At 53.7% G+C, this 26,818-nt stretch overlaps 1 protein-coding gene across 1 annotated transcript; it reads left to right on the plus strand.

Annotated features, from left to right (window-relative positions):
- Window positions 1-1,110: 1,110 nt before the first annotated feature.
- ABHD8 (abhydrolase domain containing 8) lies at window positions 1,111-26,454 on the plus strand. The gene is made up of 5 exons (XM_030540571.1): window positions 1,111-1,437; window positions 17,683-18,430; window positions 20,100-20,270; window positions 20,809-21,025; window positions 22,092-26,454. Exons 2-5 carry the CDS (start codon window positions 17,691-17,693, stop codon window positions 22,242-22,244), a joined length of 1,281 nt encoding a protein of 426 aa, XP_030396431.1. The 5' UTR covers window positions 1,111-1,437; window positions 17,683-17,690; the 3' UTR covers window positions 22,245-26,454.
- The last annotated feature ends 364 nt before the right edge of the window (window positions 26,455-26,818 follow it).

Raw genomic sequence — 26,818 nt, forward strand, 5'->3', positions numbered from 1 at the left:
AATTGATTATTCATTATTGCTCTTTGATTTTGGATGCCTTAAATATCATGTCCATATAAGAAAAACGTTTCTATAGTCATAGTGGACACCATGATAATATACTAAGTGTAGTACAAACTGGTGGGGGAACCAGCTAGCAGATATAAAGGGGCCAGCATCTTCCCCCCCACTCCCCAAAATCTAATCCAGACATTCCCTTTAAATAATAATACTTTATAAACAATGTTCTCACGGCACCTTATAAACAGAATTAATTCTCCAATCATTCCTGTATAGGTGAATATAATTATCCTAATTTTACAGAGCAGGAAAACTGAGGCACGAAAAGGCTAAGTGACTCATCCAAGGTCACACAATGAGTCGGCAGCAGTCAGGAGTAGAACCCAGGAATCCTGGCTCCCGGTTGCCTGGTCTAACTCTTAAAGAAAAAGCTTTGTTTTCAGAACATTCCTTTCCATTGGTGAAGGCAAAGATAGCTGGCTTGTCAGAAGAGTTTGCATTTTGTGTATTGCCAACCTCAGGCATTCAAAACAAATGAGTCAGCCCCTCTCCATCCCCCAAACTCATAAGATTTAAAAAAATAATTGTAGGGTCTTTTTATTTGCTTTTAGTGTCATATTCTTCAGGGGGTCATGTTTTCAAACTTTTCTGCACCAGGGCCAGAAATGTACTTTTGTTTTGACATGAAAGCTGAGATTCTCACGTAATCACGTGAATCCAAGAGCTACCGCTTTACAAAAAGCACCAAATATTTGCGATGAAATCGTGAGTGTTGGCAACACTCATAAAACCATATGAATGAATTGGAACAGTCTTGGCAGTAATGGGTTTTCAGGAGATTAACGGCCAAATTGTCACAAAGAGCCAGATTCCCTAGAGTTGTGTCAAGAGCCGCTGCCCTCGTGCAATTGCAAAAAAGGTCCTGCCTCCCAGCTTCAGGACTGGTGCACTTTCCACCCCCGTGCCAGGCCTTGCCCCTTCTTCTCCCCCAAGTTCTCCATAGGCTGTAAATTGGGGGCTTGGTTGCTTCAATTGGTAAGATTTCCGATCTGTCATCGTGAAAGTGCTCCTCGGTGGGAGGGATTTAGGGGGCTTCCTCTGGCTACAGAATACAAGGGCAAATCGCTCCCCCAAGTCCCCCAGAGCCCGGCTATGGTGTTTTCCTCTCCACTGGCTCGCGGAAAGAAGGTGGGAGGAGAGATTCCATCTTAAAGCAGATGATCTGAGCGGAAGGGAAGGCTCCATCCTTCTTACTGCCCATGCAACCAGCCAACCATGTCACCAGAGCAGCTCAAAAGCTGAGCATCCTGCCAGCGCTCGCTCCTTGCCCAGGCGGCTGCTGACTGCGGCTTTTCTCCTTCCCCCCTTTTTGCTTTCTTCAGGATTAAGCCTTTTATTTGCAATCTCAGCCGCTGACAATTCTTGTCAATAAATGAGGTGAGCCTGGTGTTCCGTCTCTCTCTGTGTGTCCAGGGGCCTGCACGTACAGCTGGAATTTGGGTCAGGCACAGGGGAAAGGGGGAGGGAGGTATTCTGCACGGGGAGCAAAATGGCCAAAAGCCCCACTCGAAAGCTTAAGATCAAAGGGGATTTGAGAGGCGTTAAATCGGATGGCGGGGAAATAGGGGAAGGCAGTAGCTGTCCGAGTGACGCCAGGTTGTTTGCCCATAAATAGCTGTATTATCCGTGCATGCTTAGGCAGGGGAAAAGGCTACCCGCCAGCAAAACTTCGGTGCATGCATCTCCGGTTGTGATGCAATTGCAGTAAATTATCGTTGGCTCTGAGCAAGGCACCACTGTTGCTGTGCGTTGCAGATCTATTTGGATTTTTGGTTTGGGAAAGAGGCAGAGAGGGCATCTTAATGTATTGATTTGGACTTGTGTGGGGTTTTTTTATCCTTCCTCCTCCAACTGGTTCGCTACTTTCTGTCGTTCAGGGCTGTGGCATTTGCTGCTTCAGGAATTGCAGCTGGGTTATTTTGCGGCTGTGCATTTTGTGTGTGTGTGGTGGGGGGAGACCAAGAGGAAAGGGTGAAACATCAGGATATCTCTGGAAGGGATGAGGGGGTGAACTGACCACTAAATCCAGGAAGGGTCAGATACTGGTTGTTTCCTTGTGCATTGCATGATCTTCTGTGTTTCTCAAGGTCTGACTTCCTAGGGAGAGAGACTTGTGTGGCAGCTAGCTAGCCATGGCTCCCACCCTGCCTGGCACGTTACAGAGATTTTTATTTTTGTGTGATGCCATTTCTCTTCTGAACATAATTTATCTGCATTGTCATTCTGTGGGGTCCAAAGCAAAGTCCTGCCACTGGCCATGGAACTCCCCCCCCTCCACTTCTTACAAGGATGCCGCATATTTTAATTGCATCCCTGTGCAAGAAGGCTGGAACAATTTGTATAGTGGGGTTGCTAAGAGCCATTGAATCAAACTGTAAACCCTGTATATAATGGAATCCACTTCAAGCCAGGGGGTGCAGCAGCCCCCCTAGTTCCAGGACCTATGTCCCTGTGTATGCTGAGAATTTCACCTTTCAGGGCTTGATGAGAACTGCAAGCTGATCTGAATCTCTTGGGATCCCATTTCTGTTGCTTGCAAAATCCTCCCAAATACTTCCCAGGATCCTAATAAACCAGCTAGTGATGCAATCGGCATACAACAGGGGTTCTCAAACTGGGGGTCAGGACCTCTCAGGGTGTCGCAAGGTTATTATCTGAGGAGTTGCGAGCTGTCAGCCTCCACCCCAAACCCCACTTTGCCTCCAGCATTTATGATGGTGTGAAATATATTTTAAAATGTTTTTAATTTATTACGGAGATCACACTCAGAGGCTTGCTATGTGAAAGGGGTCACCAGAACAAAAGTTTGAGAACCACTAGTATACAAGAAGCCAGGCAGAATGTAAAAAAACACAGATGATAGCCTCCCCGATACAAAATGTTTGCTCCCTCCCCAGTGGGAACATTGCCTAAAAGGCACTGAGATGGCTCACTAAAAATTAGTGGTGCAAACGATTAGCTCCTGTGTGCTCATTAGAGATCCCGGTTTAATTGTCATTACATTTGAATGTTTTCTCTGTACCTCGGTTTTTTCAACGGGGGGGGCAGGAAGAGGGTGTGACGGGAGGGAGAATAACAATATTTGTGTATTCCTTCGGGTATTGTTTAGCGCCATTCCTATTTGTGATTCTTGGATGGAAGGGACGAGAGATGAGCAAATTATTGTTGCAATTAGAATCCCAGCTTTGGCACATCTAATGTCGTTCTCCATTTCCAGGACACTTTACAAATATTAAGTCCCCCAACTCCCCTGCAAATATTACTCCCAGTGTGGGAAACTAAAGCACCAAGAAGGGATTTGAGTTTCCCCAAGGTCACGCAGCAGGTCAGTGGCAAAACCAGGAGAAGAACCCAGATCTCCTGGCTTCCAGGTTCCTGCTCTAACCATTAGACATGCTCCCTAGTGAATAATACTCTTGATTCATCTGTTGGGGTCAAACGCTCCTCTTGACTTCCATGAGCAAAGATGAGCCAAAAGCTAAGGATGCAGAGGGGCTGTGAAAGGACATTTCCAACCCCCTCCCACTCTTTGGCCTGTGGATTCTGCACTGGGGACAGGACAGGGGAAAACACTTTCCATCAGCAGCAATGCTAGCTGGATATGAAAGCTGACCTGCTGGCATTCTCATTTATACTAGTTCCCCCACTGCTGGGAGCAAGCCTTCCAAAGAGGCAGGATGGGCAGTCACGGTTGTAGGGGGCAGTGCTGCGGTGGCTGTCCAGAGTAGCCAGGAGGCAGTTCTGGGGATCCCCTCCTTTGCTGTGAGCAGGCAAACCCAGGTCCCTGATGGAATGATCAGTCAGGAACCTTGCGATCCTGGCCTGGAGCAGCCCACATAGGGGATGGTTTGGTCCTTGGTCTTCAGTTGGTTTTTGTATCCTGCATAGTAGGTGTTGATGTTGGTTGTTAGCCTAGCACCTCTCCGGGGGTGGGTATGGTATAAGTGTTGCTGCGACATACCGACCCCATGTACTGTGAGCCTTGCACGCATGTGTTAACTGGATCCATTTTTCTTGCCCTCCAGCCCGCCCTTTGCATCTTGGCCCTCTTTTTCTCTGACTGTGATGTTTTGCCATCACGTTATATAAAATCCAAGGCTTTTCAGCTCCAAGTAGGTCAGTAAGTTGTTTTTCCTCGGCCTGCCTGTTAAGCCAGGCACGAACATCCTGGAAGTGGGGGAGGAAGACAGGGAGAAGAGAAGTCAGGGGGCTCTGCAGTGATTCAAATGCAGAAGGCCCAAGAGCTGAGCTCGGAGACCAAGCCTGGGCTTGGAGAGCAGACAAGACTGTCTGTTTCTGTCGCAGGACTAGCCATCAGCATTATGGTGGTCCGGGGCATCTCTCTACTGCAGAATCAAGGCTCATTTTCCCAGGGGAAGCTGTGGTGCTGGCAGGGAAGATGCTTGTAACAATGTTTTTGTCTCATCTATACAAGCGAGATCAAACGCTGTAACAACACCGTCTGGGGGCTACCATGCGGTAACCCCATCCCCAAGACTGTTGCTTCTGCAATCTGCACGAGCCCTTAGTGGACTGTGAGTGCTGAATTGATACCGTCTTGACTTCTGGAGGTCGTGTGGTAACATTTCTGTCGAGAGTCTTAAGGAAAAGGGTGTCAGTGAGAGGAATCCAGAGGCCCCTGCAGTGGTTTGAAGCAGAGGATTCCAGCTCGGCTCCATCCCTTCTCTGTGATGTTTCACCTGAGCCTGTCCCAGGCGGGTTATGCAGGGGGCAGAGATGCAGAGAAAAGGGGGTTTATGTAACGCTCTTTGCGCCTGACTTACTGTTGTGACTGGCATTATGTAACTAGTGCTCAATTCTTTGTGCTGGGGATGGCAGATGAATGTACCCAGGGCTTGTTGCCATGGTTACCAGCATCTTTACAAAGTTCTGTACAGTCCATATGGTTTCGTTTTCAATCTTTTCATCCTCTGCAGAGAAGAGGCCTGGATTTTTGGCTGCCCTTGAGGAAGGCAGAGTTCTCTGGTGGTTGGAGCAGGGGAGTGGGAGGTGGGAGACTTGGGGACAGTTCCCAGCCCTGCCACTGACTCGCTGGGTGATTTTCCCCACCCGAGTGGAGTGCTCTGAGATCTGCAGCTGAACGGCTCATATAAATGCCGTATTTATCTGCCACACTTGCTGGGTGGCTTTTCCTCAGCTTCCATAAATTCCTTTACTGAGCAAGGGCTGTCACCCCTTGAAATGTGAGCACCAGGCTAATCATCAGGAAGGGATTTGGAAGGAATCCCCTGCCCTGTCCTGTGGGAGGGCAGAGGAGGGTGTTGGTTTGAGCAGCAGGCCGGCGCTGGAGGCAGCTTGCTGGGCTCCTGCTAATCTTCCCTGCTGGGTATATAAGAGCAGAGGTGTCCCAGCTGAAGAAGCTTCAGAGGAAACAGCCCTGTATTGTTCAGAGGGGGCCTGCCTCCCTTCTGAAATATCCTGATCCTCCAGTTCTATGGTTGATTGTGCAGTTAACTCTTTCTCCCCCCAAGCAGTGTTTCCTCCTAAAAGGGGTGGTGTGCGGTGGGATAATGGCTCTAAGACGCTGTCAATAGGGTAGGTCAGTCACAGGCTGGGGTGTGGGGAGGGTTCCTTCTATGCTGCGGCATTGTTCAAAGTTCACAGTGTGGAAAGAACGTCCCAATACCGACATGTGATTGCTTGGGCTCTGTGCTTCATCATTCTGTACATCTGTTTTTGCCTGATCTATATTTTTCTCCTTCAGCCTCTCTCTGCCTGGTCAACAAACACCCCTGATCTGTGCCTAGTGCAGGGAGGGGGGCAGGGAGGAGTTAAATGGGGAGCAGAGGATTGAGAATCAATCCGTGGCCTAAGCCAAAGAAGCATTTATCAGCTTCCCTTATCCTTAAGGACCTAGGTTCTGATCCTTCCCACTGACTTCAGCTCTGGATCAGGCCTCTAGTTCTGCTGGCCTCAGGTACTTAAGCAGTGTCATTGCTGCCAATGGTGATATCTGGCTTCTAATCTGCAGCGCAAGCAGCTTTCCTGCTGCATGATTTGGGCTAGCACCACCAAGAAGGCCCATGAGCCACCTGGGAACATGTAGCAACTGTGAGAAGGCTGGAGAGCTGCTGTGTGTGTCTGTAGTCAAGAGGTGAGAAGAGGCAGGAGAATTTGCTTCTCCAGTGAATCTCTCTCCAGCTAGCAGAGTCAGGGCTGCCCAGAGGGGGGTGCAATTTGCTCCAGGCCCTGGGCCCCATAGGGGCCCCCACGAGAATATAGTATTCTATAATATTGCAACTTTTTTTTATGAAAGGGGCCCCCGAAATTGCTTTGCCCCAGCCTCCCTGAATCCTCTGGGCAGCCCTGAGCAGAGTCGCTGGCTGAGACATGGTGATGGAAAGTTTCCAAGGAAATCAGGTCTGGAAATGAGCGAGATGGGCTAATTGAGTTTATCCTGGTAAATGAATCAAATTCTAGCAGATCAGCCAGAAATCCTATTAAGTTCACTAGCCTATTACCCATATGGAGATCATTAATACCTTGTGTTATTGAGGGCATATCCTGAGAAAATGACCTTTCTAGTGAGGTATGAGGTGAGCGTTAACTCCTAGGCTACTAGGAGCCCAGAGGACTGGCTGTCAGGACTCCTGGATTCTATTCCTGGCTCTGCCACTGACTCCCTCTGTGACCTTCGACAAGTCACATCTCTGCACCTCAGTTTCCCCATTTGTGAAATGGGGGATGATGCCTTGCTTACAAGGGTGATGTGCAACTTAAGCATGCAACTTAAAGCATGCAAATGGAAGATTCTGCAAAGGGGAAAGGATGGTGGAGTCATCTTCCAGGGAGATATCTGAGACTCACTCCATCGCTCATGGGCCCTGGCTCTATTAGGGAAATCTAAGCAAAGATTGCACACCGTGGTTACCACTGCTTCAGCCCCCCTGGCACCAGCAACATTGGGAACCCTCATAGGAACGCTCCTGCTGGTGTTATAAGCACTGTATCGTGTAGCCCACCTCTGGCTAAACTGATCTTCCCACCATTTCAGTAGGGTATGTGCAGTGCAAGAGGGAGAGAATCTAGGAAAGAGTCTAGTGCAGAGAAAGCCGAGGGGGTCTCCTTCCAGACCACTATTCTCTGCGCTGCACCCGGCTTCCTTCTGTTCTGCCTTTTCATATCGCAGTCCAGCCTCATTAGAGGCTGAGTTTAGCTGACTCTTGGCTTTGCAGCTGTGCTAATTTGCCGGTTGTCAGGGCTGATGGCTGACCGCTGTCCCACGCTGAGCATTGCCAGGTGGGAATCAGGCACCCAGCACAATGGGAAGAATTAGGGAGAAAATCTTCCAAGGGCTGTCTCAGCAGGTTGTGAAATAGACAAGTCCTGCCTTGGTTTCTGGCATCCTGTTTTCACTCTGATGTGTGGGGAGGGATTTGGAAGCCTTTGGATGATTTGGTTCCTGGGGTTTTCAGTAGGGGTCCCTCTCAGTCGTGATTAGAGCCCCACTGGCAATATTGGGAGAAGGCGGGCAGGACTGAGTGCCCTACCCCCAAATCTGCTGAGCCCCATGGGAATGAGCAATGTCCCTGGAGTGAACTGCTGAAAACTCCCATTTCTACCACCCCTTGTATTTATTTCTTCTCTGCAGCTGATGTAATAGCCAAGTTATTTGTTCAGCATGTGTCACCCGTGGTTAGAGCAGTGAGCTGGCAGGCAAGATTCTTGTGATCTGGTCTCACTTTTCTTCCTGACTCACTATCTAAATTCTGTGCCTCAGTTTCCCTAGCTGTACTATGGGATAGTACAGACCTCTTCGGAGGTGGCAGGTAAGTAAAGTTGCATTCATGAATGTCTGCAAAGTGCTCTGAGATCCACGTATGAAAGGAACTAGAGAAGCAACAGCATGATTCTTCTGGAGCCGATCACAGCTTCCAGGAGATCAGATTCAGCAGGGGTTGGGAGCACTGGGAAGGGAGGATTTCTGTCTGTAACCCAATAACAGCCGTAGGGAATCTGGCATCCTGGGGGCCTGGATCAGGTGAGCCAGGGTGGTGCAGAGACCTGTTGAAGGGCGGGATGGGCTGAGCACTGCCCTCTGTGCATTGGGAGCAAGTCAGAGACAAGGATCAGCGCTCCTTTCCTCTTGAGGAAGTCTGGGTCACAGCTTCTCCTTGCTTTGCAGGGGAACTGAAGAGAGTGGTGGTTGGCTTGTACACACGTGTGCAACTTTGCAAAAATCTGCTTGCCTGGGAGAGTTAAGTTTTTTAGTGGGCAAGGGAGACCTCCCCAGCTTTCCTGATCCATCTTCCTGGGCAGTTAAAATGGTCCAGATGGTTCCTTCCCCCCTTGCTCCCCGTGGAGGAGCTGCGGACACCATCTTGGCCGTGGGGAAGACAGTGTCAGCATGAGGGCAGCAAATGTGTGTGTGTGACTAAGCGGTGAGATCCATGCAGCAGTGGAGGAGCAGCCTTGCAAAAGCGTTTAAGAAATCAGCTCAGCCTGTGAAAAGCGGGTTTCTTCAGCCGCAGCAAACGCAGGCGGGAAGGAGATGCTGTATTCGTTTAGCCGCTCCGCTCCTGCTGCAGCCTCTTCATTAGTATTTGCTGAGGGCCGCAGTCCTGTGCTGGCAGATCAAAGGCCTTATTAACTTCCTTCTGATGGCATTTGGGCTTGAGAGGAAGGAAAAGAGGATCACTGAGAGATGAATAACATACGGGCACTGCAAAGAGGGATAGGGGAGAGGGGGCAGGAAGTGGGGAAATCGACAGCCAGACTGAGGGTGGCAGGAGCTCTTGTAGCAGTTAGAGCGGCAGGCTTGGAGTCAGGACTTCGGGGTTATAGTCCTGGCTCTGCTGCTGAATCACCATGTGACCTGTGGGGTAAGTCACTTCCCCATCCCATGCCTCAGTTTCCCTGTCTGTAATACTGGGGTGATAATACCTACTTACAGGGAGGTTGTGAAATTTCAAGTGTGTAAATGGCTTTGAGAGCCTCACAGGGAGAAGAGGAAAGGGCAGAATGAGAGGGATTTATTTGGGGTCAGGGGGAGGTATATGTTCTATAGGGGCAGTCCAGAAATCTGTGTTTCCCCAGTGACCCCCTGAGCAGCCTAGGCAAACTCTCCTCAAAGTGACTCTGGTACTGATGGGCCTCTTCTGTCTCCCATCCAGGCTACTAAGCCCGCTGAACCAAAGGAGTGAGTGAGGATTTAGCCAAGTGAGGGCTGGGCTGGAAGCCCCACTCGTGCTGGGAGCCAAAGGCAGAAAGAGGCAGTCGGTCTCCGCTGTGCCAGGGGAAAGAGAGGCCAGTCTGTGGGATCTGCTGTGCTCATTCAGAGGGCTCCTTTAATTGAAAGGCAGATAAGCTAATTATTGTCTGTATTCAGAACAAACCAACAGACCCAGAGGCGCATGAGAACAGGGTTTGAACCCTTTGGGCTCCGTGCTGCCTGGTGACCACAGCCTGTCTACCCTCAGAGCAGGGTCAGCATGGGCAGTGGCAGAGTTAGCTTCTCTGTCCTGCCCAGCCCTGCCCTGGCAGCCCCTTTCTGAGGTAGGTGGGGAGTTCAGGCCCCATTCAGCCCTTGACTCCTGGCCAAGGGGCTTGTTGCCATTTCATTTCCATAACAAAGCCCAGATTTGGAGCTGTGGCCAGTCCTTCCCGGCCCCCTGGGGTAGTCTAGTTTCCCCCATGCCCACATTGTCCTGTACCAGCTTCCTTGCAGCGCTGTTGCAGGGGTGAGGGTGGACATTGCAATCCCATCGTGCCCTGGAGCAAGCGCTCAGACAATACCTCACCGCTGCCTCCACTGCTCAGAAGCTCAGACGCTGTCCTCTGCTCTGACAGGGCCTCAGGCCTGTGCCAGATGAGACATTTGGTGCAAATTGTCAGTTTAACTCTTCTAATGGGGCCTTGATCACCAGCCCAAATCTGGCACCAACTTGCCTGTCTTCCAAAGCAGGCCAATACTTTCTGCAGCACTGCGGAGCAAAGTGTCTCCTGCTCATCATAAAGGCAGTAAGTGCCATGTCATGGCAAGGTGTGTCCTTTCCCAACAAGCGAAGGTGTATATGCACCTCCCTTTGCTTTTGGTCAGGGAAGGAAAGAGGGTCCGATTCCTCATCGTCCTGCAGCTGAGTGCAGCAAGCGACCATCTCTGTGTAGTAAGCTGTTAAACCTGCTTGGCCCCGGGTGTGACGAGTGCCGAAGGCACCGGGCAGTGCTGGCTGACTGCTGGTGTTGGTTAATGTATTTCTATAGGATATAGGTGTTTCTCAGCTTGTTTTTGGTCAATTTGTGGTCGCTGTTCCCATGTTTGTAAGGATCCTGACATGCATTTAATCAAAACAGAAGAGGTTTTCCCAACTCCCGCCAAAGGTATTTGACCTAGTGTGGGAACAGAACTGACCCCCTGCTGGTCACAAGACACCGACTGTGGCAGGGGCCCGTAAAACAGCTGGAGAAAATTCCCTTTAAATCTGATCCTTAATAATACAGCTTAGCTCTTGCCGTGACTTTTTTCATCCATAGATCTCAAAGCACTTTGCAAGGCTACTACAGATGAGGAAACTGAGGCATAGAGAGCAGACATGATCCGCCCCCGTGGTCACACATCAGATCAATGGCAGAGCTGAGACTACAACTCAGGATCCTGATGGGGACCCATCTACCAACGGTTTGAAAATCGGGGTCAGCAGAACAAATTTATGCTGCTGGCACCCCCAAAATTTCCCCAAGTTATTCCCATGTCTTACCCCACTGAACCCTCTTTTCATATGATGGGAGGTCTCCTGCTTTGACTGCCGTTTGCTGTGTCAGCCGGGGAAGGGGCTGTCCCTTTAAGAGCAAAAAGAACTGGGGTGGATGTCACAAGCTGGTTTAGTGCAGCTATTAACAGTTACAGGGATTAGGAAGTTGCCAGAAATACCTTGGCATTCTAGGGATTGTGCTGCATCCTGCATGGGTGCCCATGGGGCATGTCTGTGCTGGTGAGGAGAGGATGCCCAGATGTGAACTCAGCTGGGTCCAGAAATCACAGCACAAGGGCACTGGCTTGACATTGCCTGGCCTGTGTGCGGGTTGAGTAGCACAGGGATCTGCTGCTCCACCGTGTGATGGGAAGAGAGACTCGCTGGCTGCTTTCAGGGTAAGTTCTCTAATGCCTCCACTGGTGTCTTCTTCCTCCCTGGGGCAGAGATGTGAACTAACCTGGATTCCTTAGGGTCCAGTGAGCCACTTCTATGACTCTGAGGGCCAGGAGCCATTGGAGGTGCTGCTGTATTCAGTGCACAGAGCAGAGCCCGTGGGTCCAGCAGCTGGATCTTTATATACCGTGTCACCCTGACAGCAGGCAGGTTTTAATGTGTCCCCTTGGGAAGCATGGGTTCTGCTAACACGGACATGATAGCAAAGGGACGTGGCAGGTTTAGACGTGGGACCTGATTCTCCTCTACCTTGCACTGTCAGTGATCCCCGTGCAAAGTGAGTGCATTCCAATCGGGTAGCAGGATTCACCTGCTTTGCACGGGTGACACAAGTGCCATTGAATCAGGCACATTATGCCTCGGATGATCTTTGCAGGATATAATTCAGGAAATTAAGGAACACGTACACACTTGTGCAATGTATTATGGATCTTGGCATATGGCGTGCACATGTGTGTTTGTATCAGGCACAAGCTAAAATATAGTAAAACTCTATCTGCGGCCCCATGGTTTTATTATTTGGATTGTGGTCCTGCCGGGGGCGGGGTGTGTGTGTTTCAGCCAGTGTCTGGGCTCCGTTGTGTTGGGCATGGTACCAGTGTGACGAACTGGGAATGTTCTTGATGTTTCCTCTGAATACTGTGTTGGTGCCTCAATGTCCCCTATGCAGTTCTTAAGTACCTAGGTGATGGGATCAGGGTGTGTGATTGCTGCAGAGCAAAGGGCCAGTGCACCTAAATGCCTGGCACTCTGTCTCCTAGCAACTGATGGCCTGGGCCCCTGCTCTGCAAAGATGCCAGCTGAAGGTGTTGGAGACAAAGGGATCAGGTGACCTCCTGGCCCGGGAAAGGGGCTGAGGAGAGAGGAGGGGCTGGAGGGGTTGTTAGTCTGGAGCTGGCTGGGGTCGAGGAGTGGAGGGCAGACCTGAGGGTCTGTCTCACTGCCCCCCAGAATGGACCCGGCTGAGGGGTCCGGTTCGCTGTATCTGCAAGCTCTGTTTTAGACCCTGTTCCTGTCATCGAATAAACCTCTGTTTTACTGGCTGGCTGAGAGTCACGTCTGACTGCAAAGTGGGGGTGCAGGACCCTGTGGCTTCCCCAGGACCCCACTGGGGCGGGCTCGCTGTGGGAAGCGCACGGAGGGGCAGAGGATGCTGAATGCTCCAAGGAGAGACCCAGGAGGTGAAGCTGTGTGAGCTTCTTGCCCTGAACAAGTCTGCTCCAAGGGAGAGGAGGCTCCCCAAAGTCCTGCCTGGCTTGGTGGGGAGCAGTTCCAGAGCATCGCCCGGGGACTCTGTGACAACCAGTAAGTCAGTCCCTGACCAATGGGGACTTCACAATCCAGGCTAATGGCATGATGCCAGCTATTCAGGAGGAAGTTGTGGTGAGACCACATGTCAAGTCCTATTGGTACATTTCACTGTCCAGATTGTTACATGGCATGTGTGTGGGGTTTCCACTTTCTGAGCCTTGATTTCAGAACTTGGAGAGAAGTGAATTGTAGCTACTTATCCCAAAAGGAAGAAGGGAATTGACAGGAAACTCTCCTTGCATAAACCCTCTGACTTTGCTAAGGGAACTGGTGCTCAGATGGGCTGCGTGAAGGAAACAGGCTGCCCTTGTGGTGAGAAATCCCCAGGACTGGTCACTTGTGCTGGGCAAAACCACTTACTGGGACTAGCTGCCGATACTGAGCTGGCATCTGGCACATCTAGTCTGTTCCGCTCAGAGCTTCTGGACTGGCACTGTGAGGGGGGAAGGTTACTTCTGATGGATGAAAGTTTTATTCTCCAGCAAGTGCATTTGGATGTTCTTTGTCGGAGCCCCTGTGGCGTGGGAGATGGCTGATACAGTCTGGATGGCGGGCAGGGTGCTGGGGTGGTCTATAATGCAATGCCAAGGCCATTACGGGCAGCAGAGCACAGGATCCAACATGTAAAAAAGTTTTGGATCCCTTCCCCTGAGCTGATAGTCACCCCCTGTCCTGTCCTCCCTTCCAGTCAAAGGCCTCCCAGTGCCTTACAAAGATGAACCGGTGTAGCCTGACCAGTCCCTGCTGGGAGGCAGGGCTGGGTCGTTATCTTCAGCTTGGTTAAACTGGCTGCGGGAGACTGCAGATGGGTCTAGAACCCAAGAGTCTTGAGGCAGAGTCCCTTGCTTTGCCCTCCAGCTCCCGTTCCTCACCCAAAGCTGAGAACAGAACTCAGGAGTCCTGACTTCAACCCCCAGGTCCAACCGCGAGACCACCTGTCCCCCAGGATTTATTTTGACTGCACTAATTCCTTCTCCTGCTGTCTGTGAACAAAGCTCTTGTCATCCTGCCGGCGGGTGGGTTTGAAGTGCGTTGGGGAGTGAAGTGGCCAGCTCCTGACAGCCTGGCTGAAATTTATACGCTTAATTCCCTGCTGGAAGCATACGCTTCCCTCCCTCCATTCTGCAGGGATTTGCTGGCGGGCTGGCAGTAAGTGCAGGCATTAGTTCCTGGCGGAGGGAGCTCTCTCAACAAGCCAGCCCCCTCTGCACAGAAATGGATCCAGCTGTGCTCTCCTGCCCTAACAGCCCATCAGCATCAATAATTCACTGCACCAGCTTGGGCTTGCTAAAGAAGAAATGCACTTCAACCTGCCCAGTGGGAGGGGGAATCTCCCCAGCCCCCCTGCAAAGACTGCGTCCTACAGGCTGCCTGACCCTGGACTAGTTCGGCTCCTGCAGGGAGGGGGACAGGACCTGACACAGATACTGGGTGTGGATCCTTTGATGGCATCTGCTCTGTTCACCTGGGCCCTGGGGCCTCTCTCTGCGGGGATGGTGGGTCTCTGTGCTGACCCAGGTTACGTTCCCAGGATCCCCTCTGGAACTGCTCTTGGCATTCAGATTACAGATGAACTTGGGTAATAGACGAGCTCTTCATCTTGCCCTCTGGGCTTCCGCCACGTGTTGCCATGTGCATGGACCAGCCTCCCTCCACACGCACCGAACACTCACCCGTAAGCCAGTGCATCCAGCAGCAGCAGTTCAGCCCCTGGCCTTCAGCGTTGGGTTTTGCTTCTCCAAATCCAACAGTTTGACATAAATCCAACAGCTAAACCCTGTCCTGTTCTCCACAGGGGCTGGCCTGGCCTGGCCTGGCCTGGCTCTCTCCCCGCTGGCTGCTTGTTAGCCAAGGACCAGCTGACCTGAATCTTATCACCTGATCCTCAGGCTATTCACCTGGGAGGCAGCTAATTAGTCACAGGTGGGGTGCAAGCCAAGCCCCCTCAAAGGGCCATCCCACTGTATGACACCAGCCCCCTGGTCCTCCTTCCAACAGTGGTGATGATCCTTTGACCTACTGTTTTCTCTGGAGAGCTAAGCATTAGAGGGGGTGTCAGGAACTCCCAGCTTCTGATCCCTGCTTTGCCCCTTGGGCAAGTTCCTACCACCCCTCTGGACCTGTTTCCCCATCAATAACAGGGATAATGACCCTGGCTCACCTCCTGGGGCGGCAGGTTGTGGGACTTGAGAGCATGGCTAGTATGAGCTCATTGCACTAATTTCAGATCTCCAAGCATATGGGATGAAATTCAGCCCTGTGCAGAAGGGCCAGGGATCACTTCAAACCCATAAGGCCTCCTCTGTTCCTCTTCAGTCCAGGGTGACTTAGATGGGAAACTAACTTTGCTGTCTCCCTGCAATGGCGTGAATTTCCCCCCCAGTGCACAATCTAGCATCCCAGTGTCGCAGCAGATAGGAGCAACTTTCCCGTATATTCTTCTTACTGGTGCCAAAATGCCCCCCCCCATCCCATAGCAACAAAAGTCCAGCAAGAGTCCACCCAAACAAGAGTTCTTGCACCCCACTTGGGATCTTCGTCAATCCACTCCCAGCCCCACCTGGCCGCAGTCTCTTCCCTGCAGAAGCCTCTCTGGGGAGCAGTGACTCGGGCTTCCCACTTGGAGTCTCAAGGTTGCAGGAACCCTCCTCTCCAACCAGCTCTCAGCTGGGCTTTCCTCCTTTTCAGTCCCACAGCCCAGGCAGGTGTAGCAGGCTGGGGCTGACTGAAAAGGGCTGGCAGGTTGCCCTGTCACACACCAGCAATGCCCCAAGGGCCCCTGCTCCAGAGAGGTCACAGGCTAAGACAGGCCCCATCCCATCGCTGGTTTGGGATGGTGAAGGCAGACATCGTAGCTTGGCCTGGGTCCTCTTACTGGGGATGGTCTTGCTGGGGACTAGTCTTACTGGTCATCCTAGTCCCCTCTTACTGGGGACTAGGATGGTCTCTCACTAATCTATATCCTTAGCTGGGCCTTCAAGTCCTAAGGTCTGGTCCTTGGGGTGAGGCTGGGATGCCAATAAGAATGCCACCCGCCCCCTGAGGAAGAGGAGCCATAATTACAGCTCCCGCAAACTCCCCTTCCACATGGTTTTCAGACTTGGTTTATGGAACGACTGTAATTAAACCCTCCAACCACAGTTTGAGGACTTCAGTAACTCAGACATAGGTCAGGGGTTTGTTACAGGAGTGGGTGGGTGAGATTCTGTGGCCTGTGTTGTGCAGGAGGTCAGACTAGATGATCATAATGGTCCCTTCTGACCTTAAAGTCTATGAGTACTCCATTCCCTGTAATTTCAAGCTCCCAATATTTGTACTGGTGGTTTTGACTGGAGATGCGTTATTCAGACCATTCAAATCTAGACGTGGTGGTGGTAGCTGCCTTTCCTGAGCGGCTAACCCGGGGCCAGAATTCAGATGTAGATTTTTTTTAATGTGCTCTTCTTTGGGAGTTTCTCTGTTGGCAAAAGTCAAAGAATCTGATTTAAATGATTCCCTGACAGTGTGAGCTGATTCAGAGCTGAGTGGGGATAGCAAAGGTGTGTGTGTTACCAGGGTGGGGGAGAAGGGGTGTCTGTGGAGGGATGGGAGGGTGATTCGTCAGAAGCAGCAATGGAATTGTGTGTCACAAAAACCATTTACATTCCCCTTGCTGTCTGGCTCTGCGAGCAGGTTCCTTTCCCAGCCTGCATTCCAAACTCATCCCTTCCTGGGATTTGGCTTTAGCAGTAACCTAAATTCCAGCTCAGGCCTTCCCTTCAGGCTTGGCTACACCTGTTGTTCCTCCCTCAGGCCTGCTCAGCCCACACCCTAGATCCTCGCTCTCTTTCTTTCTGTCCAGAACCCACTTAAACCTTTCTCAGCAGAATCGGCCCCTCCTCAGAGGGTGGGGATGTTTCAGGTTTAAACTGCCAGCTGGGCACAGACTGGTTTGTGGTCTCAGGTAAGTCCCTTCTCCGTGCCAGTGACCGTAATAATCTTCCTCTGCTCTCATGTTTGTTGTAAGTTCTGATTAATGAGTGTGTCTGTAAAGTGTTTTGGGGTGTGTGGGTGCTAGGAAAGAGCAGAAGAGTAGTATTAGCGTGTGTGTGTGTGTGTGGTGTCCTAGATGCATATCTCCTCTGGGGCCTGTCTGCCAGTGTGGGTGGCTGCGAGATGCCAGGGATTGTTGCTGTCCAGACGCGGGTTTAGTGCCACTTGAGTTTCTCTCCGGCCAGGCTGGCTGTGCGTCACACCCGACTTGCTTAATCACAGTTGCTAGCAATAGAAGGAACTTATCCACAGCCACTCAGCAAGTCAGGCCCAGGAGTCCTGACGAAAGGGGATTAGATACATCCAAGTGTATTTCTCAGTCGCCTGTAAAGCGTGTCTGGTGACCTGGGCAGCAGGAAGGCTGCAGCAGTGAAGGGGGGACTGTTACTGTGCTTTGTGCGTCAGGACACCGGGGTTCTGTTTTTGACACTGTTCACGGGACTTGAATCTCCTCTGACTTTCACTGAGGTGACTTTGCTGGTGCTCCAGTAGCACGAGGAGAGACTCGGGCTGCGTCTCGTCGCCAGTGCCCCATCTGGGCATTTGCAGTGTCTCTGTCAGGGGGCATCTGTACTAACACTCTGCACTTAACATCTCCAGAGCACATTGCCCAGAGCCAGCGGGCCCCATGCTGAGCTCATTTCCCTGGGGCGACGCCGCTGGCTCCACTTGCTGCTGATTCACACCAGTGTAAGTAAGAGCAGAATCAGGCCCCCTGGGGCCACATTGGGGATTTCTCTCTTCTGATTTCGGGCGAGGGTGACACAGAGCTCTGGCTGCAGTGGCCTGATTCCCCGCTGCTTGCACTTGGGGGGCTGTGAAGTGCTACAGAGCCCAATGGCAGCATGTCCCACTCCCTCTGCACGGCGAGGACACACGGTGCAGGGCAGAGAAGAACCGGACTCAGTCGTGTCCTGCTCCCACTGGGCTGCTTGGCTCTCCCTGCCCGGAGACAGGCCAGACCCACAGCTGCTGTCAGCGGAGCAGTGCCGATTCACACCCCGCTGCGGCTCTGGCCTGGGACGGAGCCCCGGGGGCGTGGATGGATTCAGTGGGAGTCAGTCTCCTTGCTAACAGCTCTCCTTCTGGCCTGTCTTTCGCCCCTTCCCAGGAAGCATCATGCTGACCAGTATCACCGATGGAATCATGTGTTGCCTGATGGGCAAGACAACCAACGCAGTGGGGCCCGTGGACAGCGTTGAGTCCAGCGACGGCTACAGCTTCCTGGAGGTGAAGCCTGGGAGAGTCCTGCGGGTGAAACACACCCTGCCCACCCGCCGGCCCGAGGAGGGGCCCGAGGAGGGGCCCGAGCGGGGCGTGGTGCACTGTAAGCGCAAGATCACCCTCTACCGCAACGGGCAGCTGGTGATCGAGAACCTGGGCGATGCGATCCGCTCCGAGCTCCTGCACTGCCAGAACGGCCCTGTGGAGCCCCAGAGCACCATGGAACTGGAGCTCTCGGACGTTGCCGGCAATGCCTCCACCCAGGGCACTGCTGCCAACCCAGGCTCCGGCGCCCAGCAGGCTCCAGCGCCCCGCAGGCGGCGGAAACGCAAGCCCAAGAAGGTCGTCAACATCGACTGCAAGAAGCAGATCAGCAGCTGCAAGGGGACGCAGAGCGACGTGGTGCTGTTCTTCATCCACGGCGTGGGCGGCTCCCTGGACATCTGGAAGGAGCAGCTGGACTTTTTCAGCAAGCTGGGCTACGAGGTGGTGGCCCCGGACCTGGCCGGACATGGCTCTAGCTCCGCCCCGCAGATCGCGGCCGCCTACACCTTCTACGCCCTGGCCGAGGACATGAGGGCCGTCTTCAAGCGCTATGCAAAGAAGAGGAACATCCTGATAGGCCACTCGTATGGGTAAGGCACCGGCGGGCGGCAGAGAGGCTGGCACAGCGGGTGCCCAGGAGAGGAGAGACTGGGGCAGGTAACTCCCCACCCCAGCACAGTCTTCCCTAGGGAATGGGGGTCTCAACACACCGGGTGGGTCAGGACTCACCGCTGAAAGAAAGATGATAGGAGTAGAGGTCTTTCAGTTCCAGATTGGTCCATCCGGTCTCATGGCCCACCCACCCATCAAGCTGGATCACACCACTGGGCCACTCCTGGACTGGCCCTTTGGAAGCCCCCCATGCAGCTGGCCCCTTGTCTGTGTCCCTGTGCGGGGTGGCTGGGTCAGCCTCCTTCCTGCTCCCTTGATTATTATTTTTATTTGGTTCTTATATCTGAGAGGAAACCCTGCAAACCCAGCAGCAGCTGCAGCAAAGCCCAGACTAAGCTTGTTAAGTTTATGGAAGGGATGGTATGAAGGGATAGCCTAATTTTGGAAATTGATCTTTGATTATCAGCAGGTAAGTATGCCCAGTGGTTGGTGATGGGATGTTGGATGGGATGGGATCTGAGTTACTGCAGAGAATTCTTTCCTGGGTGCTGGCAGGTGAGTCTTGCTCACAGGCTCAGGGTTTAGCTGATAGCCATATTTGGGGTCGGGAAGGAATTTTCCTCCAGGGCAGATTGGCAGAGGCCCTGGAGGTTTTTCGCCTTCCTCTGCAGCGTGGGGCCATGGGTCACTTGCTGGTGGATTCTCTGCAGCTTGAGGTCTTCAAACCACAATTTGAAGACTTCAATAACTCGGACATAGGTTAGGGGTTTGTTATAGAAGTGGATGGGTAGGGTTCTGTGGCCTGCTTTGTGCAGGGGGTCGGACTAGATCATCACATTGGTCCCTTCTGACCCTAGAATCTATGAGTCTATCTCCCCTCCTCTCCGCTCTCTAATGCTGGAAGCCAGGCAGCACAAAGACCCCCATCTGTGACCTCCGGGGAGGCTGCCGCAGGGGTAGTGACTGCACACAAGCAGCGCCGATGACCTGTCCTGCCAGGGACAAATAAATAAATAAATAGCAGTAAGTCTAAGAAAGTCAATTAGGCAGCAGTTAAGCAGTGCAAAGAGCAGGGCGGGAGCAGGCCCTTGCTGCAGCCCCCCGAGGTATTTAATGGCGTTGGCAGGACTAGAGGAGACAGAGCCTGGCTCTGAGCTGGGGAGTGAAAGGGGATTAGGTTTGAAAGGCAGCTGCAGAACATGAAGGGATCTTGGCTCTGAACTAGATGAGAGGTGAAACACTCCCACCCCTCGCTGCCACCCGGGTCCTTGTGGCGTGGACACTCTCATCCGTGCTGTCTGATGATTGATGTGCAGTGCAGCAAGGATCAGGCACTCATTAGAGGCCAGCCCTGGCCCAGCTCTGGAGCGTCACTGTGATTCAGACCCCAAGCAGAGACGGCCAAGCAGCTCCCCAGGGAAGGCTGAGTTCAGGTGTGGGACTAAACCGATCAGCTCCCTCCCGCCCTGGGACTCAGAATGTGTCCCAGGCAAAGGAAATGGTACAAGCTGGAGCAAAGATATTGGGGTTCCTCGGCTCTGGGTCAGCCCACGTTTCCAGTAGGACTGGATTAGCAGGGGAGGACTAAGGGCGAGCGGCAGAGCGGTGTCTGGGGAGCCGTCAGCTAAATGTCCCATCTCCTTGCAGGGTTTCCTTCTGCACCTTCCTAGCCCACGAGTACCCGGACCTGGTCCACAAGGTGATCATGATCAACGGGGGCGGCCCCACTGCGCTGGAGCCCAGCCTGTGCTCCATTTTCAACATGCCAACCTGCATCCTTCACTGCCTGTCCCCCTGCCTGTCCTGGAGCTTCCTCAAGTGAGTTGCCAACTCTTCTACAGCTGTTGCTGGAGCAAATTAACCCTGGGAAGGGAGAGGTTTGCAGAGGGGTATGAAAAGCTGCCCCCACCTCCACTTGGTAGGATGGGCCTACTGGCAAGGACAGAGGCAGCACTGGGGAGGTGCCAGGACAAGGGCAGGGGCAGCCACATCTGGTAGCAGCTCCCCACATCTGCTCACCCCCCCTTCCCAGCTTCACCTATTGTCCTGCTGAGCATGGCATCTGAAGGGGCTAGTATGTACCCATGACAGGGGCCCGCCCGGCCTCTTGCAGCCCCAAGAAGGGCCCGGCTCCAGCTGAACAGAGACGTGCAGGGGGAGATCCTCTGGGCTCTGCCATTACCCAGACACAGGCAGTCTGTCTGCCCAGCAGGCAAACGGCAGCTCTCCCTCCCCAGCCCATGGCCTGGGCTCACTCCCTGCACCAGCTCTCTGTACTATTGCAGACCCAGCTGGGATCCCCCTGACCTGGGCCATGCTGTTAACTCTGCCCCGCTCTCTGTCATGTGCCCGGTAGGGCTGGCTTCGCTCGCCAGGGTGCCAAAGAGAAACAGCTGCTCAAGGAAGGCAACGCCTTCAACGTCTCCTCCTTCGTCCTGCGGGCCATGATGAGCGGCCAGTACTGGCCAGAGGGCGACGAGGTCTATCACGCCGAGCTCACCGTGCCAGTGCTGCTGGTGCATGGCATGCATGACAAGTTTGTGCCAGTGGAGGAGGATCAGCGGATGGCCGAGGTACGGTACCGGCAGCCAGACCTGCATGGGCTGAGGAGCACAGCGTGAGTTAGAAGTGATGGGATTTGCTACGTGGCATCAGGTCATTGGTCTGTGTAGTCAGCATCCCCCATCTTGCAGTGCTGGACCAGACCGGTGGGGTTGTATCGACTGGTTTTCTCTGCCTCTCCCCTGCTGCCCCCAGCGAGCCCTCTTCCTGCTGTACTGACTCAGGCTGGGACCCGGAGTGGGCTGGAAGCAACACATCCCGCAGGTGCAATGTCCCCTGACCGCACCAGCACTCATTAGGCCAATCTAGCTGTTGCAGCCATTGGATGAAATGTGGTTCTGATTTGCATATGCAAATACAACATCCTTTCCTTGAACTCCTCTGGCTGCCATGGCAAAGGGGCAGAGTAGGGGTCTAGCTGAATGCAATCCTTGGGGCAGAGCCACCCCATGTGGACAGTCATGTGCAACACATGCTGATTAACTTGGCCATGGACTCCCACCCACTGTCTGCCCCCCTTCCTTGCCCCAATCAGAGAGGGCACGATGGCTCAGGGCACATCTCCTCTCTGGCTCCTGTGCTGCCAGCCAGCGGCCCAGGCCAGCAGTCACCTCCCTGGAGGTCACCCTGCTCCCCGAGGTTAGCTGGAGCATGAGCGATGGCTGACGCCTGCCAGCGCGTGAACAGACAGGCAGAGCCCTTCAGCTGCCCTTGCCTGGTGTTATCTCCTCTTCCTCCGGGGACAAGCAGCATGGAACGTGTTGCTGGCAGGGGCAGGGCGGCTCTTGCAGCAGCTTGCGTCTCAATGAGATAAGCCCAGAGCTGGGTGCCAGGACTAAAGCTGGGGAGGGAATCAGTCCATGCCCGCTGAGCCTGACCTTAGCCCCAGGGTTCTGCCCTTGAGTCTGACCATTCCAGCCTTCCTCCTTGCACCATCAGGGGTTCAGACCTGGTATCTGCCCTCCTCACCCCCATAGTGTCCAGCTGTGTGGGAGGGGGAGCTGCTGGCTAGGAGCCCGACTGTACCAGTTTCCATAAGCCCTGATGGCCGTCCTGGGCCATATCCTCTATTCCCAGATCCTGCTGCTCGCGTTCCTGAAGGTGATTGATGAGGGCAGTCACATGGTGATGATGGAGTGTCCGGAGACGGTGAACACCCTGCTCCACGAGTTCCTCCTGTGGGAGCCCGAGACGCCCGCCAGGGAAGGGCGAGAAGTGGAGAAGAAATAAGCCAGGCAGCAAGTGGTGACCCGGCTGCGGTGCTGCTTTGGCAGGAGGGACTTTTTCCGTGGAGAGAGATGGGGTCTGAGTGCCGACACAGAGGGGGTGTGGTGGAAAGCCCCCCCCCCACATATGGAGCTGTTTCCTTCCCTAGATACAGCTGGATTGGAAGCTGGGCTGGCTGGCGGCTAAGCACAATGGCTTCAAGGGGCTGGCGTGTGCAGACTGGCGGCAGGAGTAGGGGCGCACTCCCTGGGAGGCCATGGCTGCTGCTGGAGCATCTTCATCCTGTTTCCTTGTAATATAATTTCTCTCACGCAATGGCCCCATTTGGGGCAGGGGGTAGAGAAGCGAGACTGTGGGGAGGAGCTCAAACCGGTTCCTCTGCTCCCCGGAGCATCCTACCCCCCAGTCACCAAAGGGGGGCTTTAAGGGGGAAGCCAAGAGATGAGGATGGCTCTGCCCCCTAGACAAAGCCACAAGGGGCAGCATCTTCCCAGGAGCTCTTAGCAACTAGATTCCCCCCTTTGCTTCAGCTGAACGTGTGCCAGCTCTGGGCAGCTGGAGCCGCTTGCCGGAGGGCCAGTGGTGGGCTTGACCCTGCCTGACACAGGAGCTGCCCCAAGGAGCTCACAACCTGAAGGGTGTGCGGCTTTTGTCCCGGCGAGAAGAGGCAGAGAAGTGAGCACTGGTCACCGCATGTCTGGCTGGTAGCAGAGCACGGCAGGATAGTGACTGGTGGGGCCAGACTCTGAAGAGCAGCCCTAGTGCCTGGCTCTGGCACAGAGGGGCGGCTCCTGCCAACCGCTAGCTGCTCTGCCTTGGGGCGGGGCCCCTAGATCTGCTTGACAGGAGAGGGCAGCTCAGCAAAGGACGAGCTGTCCAGCAGCAGGCTCTCCTGTTATTTCGCAGCATTCCCCAGGCACACCTTCCACCTCCAGAACCACCAGAGCTTTAGGTACCTTTCCCCTGGCTTCATCCACACTACGACCGTTTCCCCACACAACCTTCAGTGAACCGATGGGGCCGGAGGAGGGTCTTGGGAACTGATTTTGAAGCTGCCCCCTGATCAGTCAGACCGGAGGTCAATGACACTGCATCCGGATGCACTGCGACTCCAAACTGCTCCCTTCACTGTGGCCAGGCCCTGCCTCGGAGCATTTTCCTCGCCTGCTGAGCGGCTCCTGAGCACACAGTTTGATAGCCCTGCCGGAAGCTGAGCACGTCCGCATGTGAAGTGGAGAGAGAGCCATGACATGTCATCTTCTAGCCATTAACACACTCCGTCCTGCCCCGTTAGTGTTGCCTTTTGCATCAAAACCTGGTGGGTGTCGAGTAATCTAGCCCAGGGTTAGGGTGGGGAGGGGAATGCTGCAAGTAATGGAAGAAAATCAGTCACGTTCCTGTAGCTGCAAGTACTACGGAAAAACAACCCTTGGACCTGGTCCACGTGGCTTTTCCTCAAGCCTGGCAAATCCAGCAGTGGGCAGGCACTGTCTGGGAGGGGCTGAGTCTGCTGCAGAACAGGGGCTATGAAGAGTTGAAAGTTGAGTTCTGAGGCCTTCCTCCACTTTGACAGCAGCAACCATTTCATCCATTCCACCATGGGGTGCACAGGAGCTGAGGCCCGTTTAACAGTGTCCAGCTGCAAGCCAGACTGACCCAGAGTCTCCCCCCACCCCTCATTTTCAGCGACTAGGAGTGAGGGGATGGGTGGGGGCTGCTATGTGCCAAAGGCCTGGCTGGGACAGCCGTGCAGGCCTCCCGTCGGCTCCCTTTATGGGCTGTCAGCTGGCAATAATCCAGCGTGGGGAAGGAGGAACAGCGCTTCGTGGGCGTACAGCTGCACAGCCAACCCTGTGCGACATCGCCTGGGCCATCAGAGCCCACGCCGGGCTCAGGGATCTCCCTTCCCTGCTGTCATTGAAACCAAAGAGATACAAATGAGCTCCTGCACTCTGCAGAGAATAGAATGGGGTGGGGCGGGGCAGATCTTCGCCCCGAGAACAGAGCTTGAGCTGATCCTCCACTGGAGCCAGATCGAGTTGCTGGAAGGACCTTGGGGGGCCTCTTGAGTGCCACTAGCCCCCTGCTCTGCTGCACAGCCAGGGCTGAGGTGCTTCCAAAGTGCCAGGCCATGAGAGGGGCTTCTGCGCCCACCTGTGTGACAGCACTGCTGCTCCAGGCACGCTTGGCCCTGCCACAGACTGCAGTGGCCGTGGGCCAAGACAAAAGCCACTGCTGAGCTTGGCTCGTCCCCAGGGAGCACAGCCCCAGGGCCTCTAACACGACAACGGTAACCGCCGAAAGCCTAGCGATGGCCCATCCAGAACATAACTCATCTCCTGAGACAGCAGCTTCTAGTGGGGACGAAGCCTGAGTGTGGCAACCCACCATACGCGAGAGCAACCCGACTTCCTGCCCGCGGCTCCCCGGGAACCAGCGGGTTTTGATCACTGACTGAAGGGCGTCACGCCCAGGTGCTCCTGACCCATGCAGCCGTGGTGAACTGGCGCCTGCCCAGGGCTCTGCTCTCCATACTGGCTTGTCTCATAATGAGAATTTTAACGACTTTACAGGTCCATTTACACAGTAGATTTTGCCTCCAGTGAATTGTGTGACCAAGTGGCTGCTATTAACCTGGGGAGGCAGGAATTTCTAGACTAATGCCATCTAGACACCCTCATCAGCAGTGACATGCCTGGACGACCCCCAGGTTACAGCATCTCTATTATCCTTTGTGTCCTTAATTCTTAGTGGCCGCTACCTAGGACTTCAGCCTTCTCATGTTTTCTTTCAGACCAGCTGCACAAATGTGCAGAGAGCTGTCATAACCTTCCCTTTGGAAACTGAATCCTCGGCAGTTATTGCTCTGGGGCTCGGAGGCACTTTGCTTTTGAATGAAACGTAGAACTGGTCAGGACAGATCCCCCAGCCCCTTAGGACAGCGCAGGGGGATGGTAACCTGTGCTCTAGTCCAGTCCCACTCTGGGTAATTACTTCGTGCCTGCTTAAAATTAACTCTGCCATTTCCAGTTGAAACTGTTGCGCAGCCTTTTGCTGCATGCTATAAAACAGCTGCTGCATTTCGGTGGGCAGTGAACTTATCCCGCTGTGGGTCAGACAGCCCTGGCTCACTGGACGCTACAAACGGATTCTCTTTGCAGGGGATTTGCATGGGCATCTCGGAGAGAAGCAGCAACTCAGCCAGCCCTGGGCCCGAGCAGCAAGAAAATGACACAGCAGCTTCCAAGGAGGAAGGACTAAATGGCAGACTGGCTCCTGGCTCTAGTTCATAGTTCTCATGGGGTCCGGAAACGCTAACACCAAGGGATCTGTCAGACATACCCTGGAATAAGGAATGTGCAGTAACAATCCCATTGCCAGGAGTGGGTTTGCACTGGACCCTGTGCTGAGTGCAGCCTGGGCGATGGCTGCAGCACCAGCCAGGCAAAGGAGAACAGTCCCTGTAGCTCAAAGAAACCCCTGCTTACTGCAGTAGACAGATGTGTCTCCTTCCCACCCCCCAACACAGGCAGCAGTGGGCAGCTATTGACCATGGCAAAGCAAACAGCCCTGCACCCAATTCCTCCTCCCTGACACCAGTGGGTATAAAATGCTACCCACTCCAAACAGCACCACCTTAGCACTGGGGTTAAGGGCTGCCCCAGGTGTGGGGTGAAGAGGATGTGAGTCACCTGGGTGCAGCCCTGTCCCCCCCGTTCCCCTCACCATTAGAGCAGGGTGTGTTCAACTAGCCCCACTGATGGAGGGCGGGAAGCTGTTCTCCAGTGAGGAGGGAGGGAGAAAAGGCCAATGCTTTGGTTTAGGTTCTCTCCGCTAGGTGCAAGGGTGAGCTTCCCAGAGAACTGTCTCTAACCACCAGCACCAGGCAGGCTGTGGCCCTGCAGACGGAAGCCTGCTGCTGGCACTGGTCTGCCAGGCTGGCTGATTTGACCATGAACAGTCCCTCCCTACAGCTGGGCCCCAAGAGAGGCTTCCCCCGGCCTCCTGATTTGTACTTGGAAACACAGGGTTGACCTTGCCGCTTCTTTTAAGTGTCTGTTGCCATGAATTCCGCAGTCTGTGCCGCTTGTACCTGACCCTGCTTGTGCTGAAGCAAAAGGGAAGTTGTGCACTGTAATCCACCCTGTAAAGATGAAACCCTAACCTGTGAGCGTGCCATTTCATACAGTAAAGAGCGATTCTATTCTCAGCACCCCTGACTTTACTGACACAGTGATGGGCTCCTGCAGCCCTGGGGCAGAGTCTGCTCTGTGCTCAGACATAGGCCAGAGTCTGTCACTGCCGCTCTGTCACTGCTGGTCACAAGGAGAGTCCCACTGGGTTTTAAAGCATGAGCAAGGGAGCAGAGTGTCTTACAGGCCAGGCAGGAGTCTTATTGCTCTCCAAGGAGCCTGTTAGAGCTAGGGCTGAGAACAGCCCAGAGCGGTTCAGAGGGGTGGGAGAAAACCAGCTCTTAGCCTGAAGATTGCTACAGCACAATGGACCAAAGAGATTAAAATGTGGGAGAGAAGGAACAGGGAAGCCCAACACCTCTCCCTGCTTCAGGAGGGGAGGAA

Source organism: Gopherus evgoodei, chromosome 22 (assembly GCF_007399415.2).
Source record: "Gopherus evgoodei ecotype Sinaloan lineage chromosome 22, rGopEvg1_v1.p, whole genome shotgun sequence".
NCBI classification, from domain to species: domain Eukaryota; kingdom Metazoa; phylum Chordata; order Testudines; family Testudinidae; genus Gopherus; species Gopherus evgoodei.

Bases quoted from the DNA above. Each gene is read 5' to 3' on its own strand.
- ABHD8 (XM_030540571.1), top strand. From the start codon at position 17,691: ATGCTGACCAGTATCACCGATGGAATCATGTGTTGCCTGATGGGCAAG. The intron at 18,431-20,099 runs GTAAGGCACCGG...ATCTCCTTGCAG, and splicing joins CTGATAGGCCACTCGTATGG to GGTTTCCTTCTGCACCTTCC. The intron at 20,271-20,808 runs GTGAGTTGCCAA...TGTGCCCGGTAG, and splicing joins CTGTCCTGGAGCTTCCTCAA to GGCTGGCTTCGCTCGCCAGG.